This window comes from Merops nubicus, unplaced genomic scaffold, assembly GCF_000691845.1.
Source record: "Merops nubicus isolate BGI_N331 unplaced genomic scaffold, ASM69184v1 scaffold25681, whole genome shotgun sequence".
NCBI lineage: Eukaryota > Metazoa > Chordata > Aves > Coraciiformes > Meropidae > Merops > Merops nubicus.
Window position 1 is genome coordinate 416 of NW_008590620.1, and position 6,506 is coordinate 6,921.

Genomic DNA, 6,506 nt, shown 5'->3' on the forward strand with positions numbered 1-6,506 from the left:
CTGATCTGGCTCTTATTCCAAAGTGGAAGGTTTCCTCTTCCAGGCTCCTTACTGATGTGCTTTGCAGGCCAGATTTTCTTGCAGAAACCTCCTACTGTCCCTTAAAGGGACACAAGAAAAGGCCTCTTTGGCTGTGACCTGATGGAGAGTAAAGCATAAAAATAACGTGGTGTAGGAACTCCTAACTGCTCTGTGTGACTCCTCGTGTTACCTCGGTGTACAGGCTCTGACTGGAACCCCCGGGAGGGACCCGCCCTTCTCCTTAGCAGCCGTGCCATTGGCTGGGCTGGGATTTAAATGTGTATTCTCCTCCGCGGGTGGCCAGGTGAAGCCACCCTGCAACGCTCCTCAGGGCACACCCCGAGCCAGCAGCCCAGTCCTGTCCCTGCCCCTCTGCCTGCAGAGCCTCGGGGGGCGTGTGGTGACAGGAACGATGGGCTCCTGGCCAGAAACGGGCACAGAGGGAGCTCGGTTAGCAAAGGATCTGTATCAGGTAGGTGAGACCAGGCTGCTGGCTGGAAAAAACATCTGTTTCTCCAAAAATCTGTACTTGTTTGTCATGTCCTTGCTTGTAGCTGCCCACCAATCTCCCTCACACCCAGTTGGGCTTTTCCTGCCACGGCTGTGTGCATCCAGGGGGGGTTTCTGTGGATGTGGATGGAGAGAAATTTTGACCCCCTGTAATCTACTGCCCCTCAGATGCTGTGTGATGTGGCTCAATCTTCTCTGAGTTGCTCAGGTTCATGTGAGGAACAGAACTGCAGATGCTGCAGAGCTCCTTCCTTCTCAGCTTGCTGAAGTGCAGTTAACCTGCGTGGCAAAGGGGACACTGTGCTTACCTTACCTCTGCTGCCCTGAATGTAGGAGAGCAAAGCTTTTCTCTCTCCTCAAACACAGCTCTTATTCATTTTGAGTGAAAGTACACCTAATTCTGGGATTAGAACCCAAATGTGCTGTTGGCTGAGTCGTCCTTAGAAGACACCAGGGATTCCAAGGGGTTTAGTGTGAATTGTTCTGTTTCCAGGGGTTACATCCTTACTTGCCTGGTCTTGCCAAAAGCATCTTATTTTCCTTACCTTTCTTTGCCTCTTAGATGAGTGAGTGAGTGAGTGGAGAAAGTGCAGGAGGCCTGTAAGAAGCCCAAGAACAGACTAACTTTATCTGGAAACACCACCATGGCTGTGTGTTATAGCTAAGAACTCATCCACAGGGGGATGAACTCCTCTAAAAGGGGATTTTCTGAAATGCTTCTCAGCTCCTGAAGATCATTCATGTCATTTCCACCCTTACCTGGGGAGCAGGGCAGAGGGGGGAATGCAGAGCTTCCCCTGCTCTGTGGGAAGTGTTTCCCCAGGGTGCCTCCTGGACCAGGTGCCAGGTCCCCACAGCACTTGAGGCTGGGCTGACAGAACAGCAAAGGCACAAAGCCTTGGTGTCCCCACACAGGAGTGTGCTGCTGGCTCTGGAGGGTGGGGACCCAGCACTGGAGTGGTGTGTGATGTGGCTCTGGAGGAGACTTCATAAATGCAGGGCTGTCATCTTGTCTTTGGCCCACTGAGCCATGTCACCATGTCTTAGGACTTGCCTGCTGTAAAGGACTGTGGAGTTGAGGGGATGGGTTTGTTGTGAAGGGGTGGGAACTCCAAATACAGCATTTCCAGACTCTTCTTGGGTGCATTCAGCTCACGTGCTGCCACAGACCCAGCTTATGTCTTGGTAACCTGCAGGGGGGCAGCTCTCCCTCCCCACCACACAAGGTCTGTTGGGGTTTGTGAGGTGCCAGGACCTGGGCAGCAGGACAAAACGTGCATCTGCCCTGGGAAACAGCAGCAGGAGAAAAGCTTTGGGGGAGGCACTGTGAAAAAGAAAGCCCTTGAAGATGTGTTGTTGATTCTCTGGCAGGTGATTGCCCTTGTGATGGACTCCTTCACAGACATTGATATCTTTGGTGACCTTCAGGATGCCTTTAAGAACCGCCAGGTTCCTGTCTACATCCTTCTGGGCCAGGACTCTGTACAGGATTTCTTGGAAATGTGCAAGAATCTGGGAGTTTGTCCTGAGCAGGAAAGTGTAAGTGCTAAATGTGGCTGGGGTTTGGGTTTGGGTTTTGTGGGACAGTTTGTTTATATCCAAGATACCCTCCTATGAAACATCAGATTCCCTTGAAAGATTAAAGTGTCCTGCCCCTTTGCTAACTGGTCTAAAAGGGGATTTTCTGAAATGCTTCTCAGCTCCTGAAGATCAAGGCTCAATATCATATGATTTCATCTTTCTAATCCAGCTGAAACTGCTCACAGACAGGGCAAAAACCATGCAGAAAAGGCACATTTATTACCCCAGGGGACCTGCCTGTGGGAGCCACAGCCATGCAAAGCAACAATCCTGTGTGCTGGGTGGAGTGCACACTGGGATCCCTGTCCCCTGGAAGCAACAATTTTCAACCATTTACTGTTGCAACATTTAAGCAGCTTTATTCTCTGGCTGCAGGAACTGCTGGCTCAGGGAAACAGAAACCTGGGAAGCTGGCGGGTGGTGCAGCTCTGGTAACATCTCAGCTCTTTCCTAACACATAATTGCTTTTTCTCTTTAAGGGGTTTGGGTGATGTGACCCTGGTGATCTGCTCGGTGCCTCTCAGCTGATGGGACTGTTAGGGCTTGGAAAGGTTTAAGTTCACCTCAGAGTCTGTGGATAAGGAAACACTCCAGGCTCTGTGGGCAGTAATTAGTTAGTACTGGCCCTTCTCTCCACAGACTCTTCTGATGTAACAAATTTAGTGCTGTGTGTAGACAACGTAAAGAAGTTAATTTCTTTTCTAGGATTGCTAATTAACACTTTTTGGAAGCTAACTTAAAAATCTGATGTTACTTTTCCCCTTCTTTTCCAAAACAGCTGTTGAGAGTTCGAACTCTCACGGGGAGCACATACTACCTGAGGTCAGGTGCCAAAATTGTTGGGAAAGTCCATGAGAAGTTCATGTTAATCGATTGCATCAGAGTGACAACGGGTTCCTACAGGCAAGTACTGGGGCTGCTGGTGCCTGGTGGAGGTGCTGCAAGAAGGATGTGTTGGCTTTGCTGTTTGCCTGGCATTAATGAATGCCAAGGGCAAGTGGGCTAGCTGGGTCTCAGTGGGGCTGGCCCAAAACTGGTACCAGCTTTGGAACATGGGTTTACACAGCTTGGGGCTAGCAGAGCAGTTGGCTGTGGCTAAACAGAGCTCTTCCTGAAGAAGGGGTGTGAAGTTTATTGATTTTAGGAGCTCCTAAGCTGAGTCTTGCCATTTGTAACTGTATTGAGGAGCACTGGGGCCTCACTGTGGACCTGGGTTTGTCTTCCACAGCTTCACCTGGTCCGATGGGAAGCTGAACAGCAGCAACTTGCTGCTGTTGTCGGGGCAGGTGGTTGAACACTTTGACCTGCAGTTCAGGATTCTTTATGCCCAGTCGATGCCCATCAGCCCCCCCAGCTGCAGGAGCAGTGGGATGTTTGATCACCTGCTGAGCAGGTCCCCTGAAGAATACACTGCGGAAGGCAACTGGAAAGCAGAATTTATCAGGCTAGCCAGCACTCCAAAGAGGCTGTTGAAAGAACCAGAGGAGGCTGAAGACACTCCTGGAGGCCAGCCCTGTGAGCTGAGGTCGTTTCTCCCTGAAGAGGAGTGGCTCAGCCCTCACGGGGCCGTGGTGGGACACAGAAGCACCTCGACTCAAACAGGCCCCTGGGCAGAGGAGCCCCTGGTGACCACGTGCCACGTGGGCACCCAGACCAGCCCCGTGGTGGCCGAGGCTGCCACCCAGGCCTCTGTCACTGCCAGGGTGATGGGCACCCAGACCTCGGTCCCGCTGAGGACCGCGGTGACGCAGACGGGGGACGAGGGGTGCACGGACACACCCCTGCCTCCCAGAAGGCTGGCCAAAGAAGGATCTGCCCTGGACAGGGAGGCTGTGTGGAGATCCAGTCTGCTCTCACTGTCTTCATCATCATCATCCCAGTGCTCTGCTGCGAGCTCCACCGGCTCCCTCTCCTCTCTGCGCTCCTTTGACTATTCCTCCAGCCACAGGGCAGAGTGTTTCCAAAAGCTGCACAAAGAGAGGCAATTCCACTACTCCACTATCAGGTCGAAGCTCAGCCACATGGTGGACATCCTGTCCCGCAGGAGACGTCTGCCCACAAGCTACATGACCCAGTACACGGGGAGGTCCAACCTGGGGCAGCAGCATCATCATCCTCCTCATCCTCAGCGCGCCATCAGCGCCAGCCTGCGCAGCCTCCGGGACGTCTCCCTCTTCTCTCTGAACAAATAGGGGGTCGCTGCCCTGAATGCTGAGCACACAAGCTCCAGGCTCAAAGTGTCACTCCCTTGGCACCTGCTGATTTGTCCACTTCCAGCACTTTTATGGGTTTTTTTTACTACACGTGTATGTCACGCTCCAGCACGGTTTTAGACTATGCAATTGAAGCAATAAAAAGAGTTGATACTGTAACCACTGGCATGTGCCTCTTTTAGATGCATTAGTGGTGAAGCTTTGGGGTGTTGAACCTGGAAAGAAGGCTTACTGCTGCTTCCTAGGATGCAAATGCTCTCATTTAGGTTATGTAAACTTGGCAAGAACAGCCCAACTGAGACTCTTATCAGAGAGGCTTTGAAGATTTAGCTTCTATCAAGGTGTACTCTATTTTTTTTATATTATCTTTTATTTCTACTTTAGCTTGAAAGGAAACAGCTTTTATAAAGAGCCACAGAGCTCATTTTCTTCTGACTTTAGTGATACATACACTACTCTTCCACTAAAGCTGTGCAGGGTCTGTTGGAGCAGCTTACAGCTTCAGCTGTATCCTTTTTTCCACTGGTTGAGCCTCCAGAAGTGGACTAGAGCTAAATAGCCCCCAGTTTGGTCAGCCCCTTGTGCCTCTGTGTAGATATATGTATAAATGTGTGTATGTACACACACACCCCCTCAGAAAAGGATCTTTTTAAAACCAAGACCAGGAAGCAGCAGCTTGGCTCTCCAAGACAGCTGAGCCCCTTTGAGGTACAGCCCTGATGTAAATGTTTCCAGGGTTTGGATCTAAAAGCTCAGATGTTTGGACCTGTAAGACTGTTAACAGGAATCTCTTGCTGAAGTGGGGTTTTCTTTGAGCTTGTGGGGAGGAGAAGAGGTGAACCTGGAGTTGTCTTGCTGCAGCAGACCTGTTGTGCTTCTCTTCTGGGATGACTTCAAAGAACTTTGAGCCCTGTTCAAAAGTAAACTGACAAATACACTACAAAATGTTGTGGGTTATGTTTGCTAAAGTTATTGTACAAGTAAGAGTGGGAAAAAAACACCCCATTTTTCTCTTTAATATTCAGAGTTTCCTCTCTGTTGATCCTTTATCTGCTACAAACTTGGTTTGAGGAGCTGAGACACTACTCTTTTTTTTTTAAGTACCTTCAATATTAAATGGATCTTAGGTTAAGTTGCTTTGCAGAGACATTACCTGAGCACTTTTTAGCTGTGCTCTGTGTGCCCTTGGTGGATCTCTTCATCGAGCAGGGTGTGGATTCCCTCTGAGCTCTGGCCTGTTATTCTGTAGACCCACAGCCCTGCTCTCTAGTGACCAAGCTGCCTGAGTTCTGCCCTGTTGAATCAGTCTGGCTCACAATCTCAGAGGTCTTTTGCACCCTTGGTGATTCTGTGTATTTTCTTATTTAAGGGTATGTGTGTCCAGTAGATGGCACGTTTCAGCTGCTGCCTTCAACAGTCCCATAAACAGCAATGAATGAAGAGGAGAATATCCAAAACTCAGGGAGGCTGTTACTCAAGCATAGAGAGCAAAGCTGTATTTATTTCCTGAACTTTGGCATTTTTCTCTCTCTGAAATCTGTGGGCAGAGAGGCTGAGCTCCTCTAACAGCTTGGGTTTCAAAGCAGCCACTCCCTGAAGCTGCAAGGCAGAGGTGCAGGGGTGTGTGTGTGTGGGAAAACTTTGTCTGCACTTGTTTAGAAAGATAAGAGACTTTTTTTTTTCCCCCTGGAGCTGGAACAGGGGGAGTGAAGCAAGCTGCAGAGTGGAGCTGAGCTGCACCCTCGCAGCCAAAAAAAGTACCGGGGGAGTGGAAGCAAGCGGCAGAGTGGGGCTGAGCTGCCCCCTCGCAGCCAGTCTCGGGCTGTGTTTCGAAGAGCTCTTGTCCCGCAGTGCTTGGATGTGTGTAAAATGAACTCGTTCTATGTGCTCTCCAAGCTTATTACACTGTGCGGCTGCGACGGGGCCGTCACGGGAAGGGGAAGCAGTCCACAAATAAACTCCTTTTGCCACGGGGGTTTTCAGCCGAGCTTTGTGTTCTATTTGTTCGGCATTTTGAGCCGGGGTGACTAAGGCAGCGCTTCCCCTTTCGCCGGCAGAGCCCAGAGCCAAACTCCTTTTGCCACGGGGGTTTTCAGCCGAGCTTTGTGTTCTATTTGTTCGGCATTTTGAGCCGGGGTGACTAAGGCAGCGCTTCCCCTTTCGCCGGCAGAGCCCAGAGCC

The 6,506-nt window shown here is 50.5% G+C and overlaps 1 protein-coding gene across 1 annotated transcript; it reads left to right on the forward strand.

Annotated features, from left to right (window-relative positions):
• The first annotated feature begins 433 nt into the window (after positions 1-433).
• On the forward strand, positions 434-4,304 carry FAM83D (family with sequence similarity 83, member D). Its single transcript, XM_008950018.1, has 4 exons — positions 434-493; positions 1,903-2,070; positions 2,891-3,015; positions 3,341-4,304. Exons 1-4 carry the CDS (start codon positions 434-436, stop codon positions 4,302-4,304), a joined length of 1,317 nt encoding a protein of 438 aa, XP_008948266.1.
• The last annotated feature ends 2,202 nt before the right edge of the window (positions 4,305-6,506 follow it).

Coding starts and splice junctions, on each gene's coding strand:
- FAM83D (XM_008950018.1), top strand. CDS start 434: ATGGGCTCCTGGCCAGAAACGGGCACAGAGGGAGCTCGGTTAGCAAAG. Junction 494..1,902: donor TAGCAAAGGATCTGTATCAG/GTAGGTGAGACC, acceptor ATTCTCTGGCAG/GTGATTGCCCTTGTGATGGA. Junction 2,071..2,890: donor TTTGTCCTGAGCAGGAAAGT/GTAAGTGCTAAA, acceptor TTTCCAAAACAG/CTGTTGAGAGTTCGAACTCT.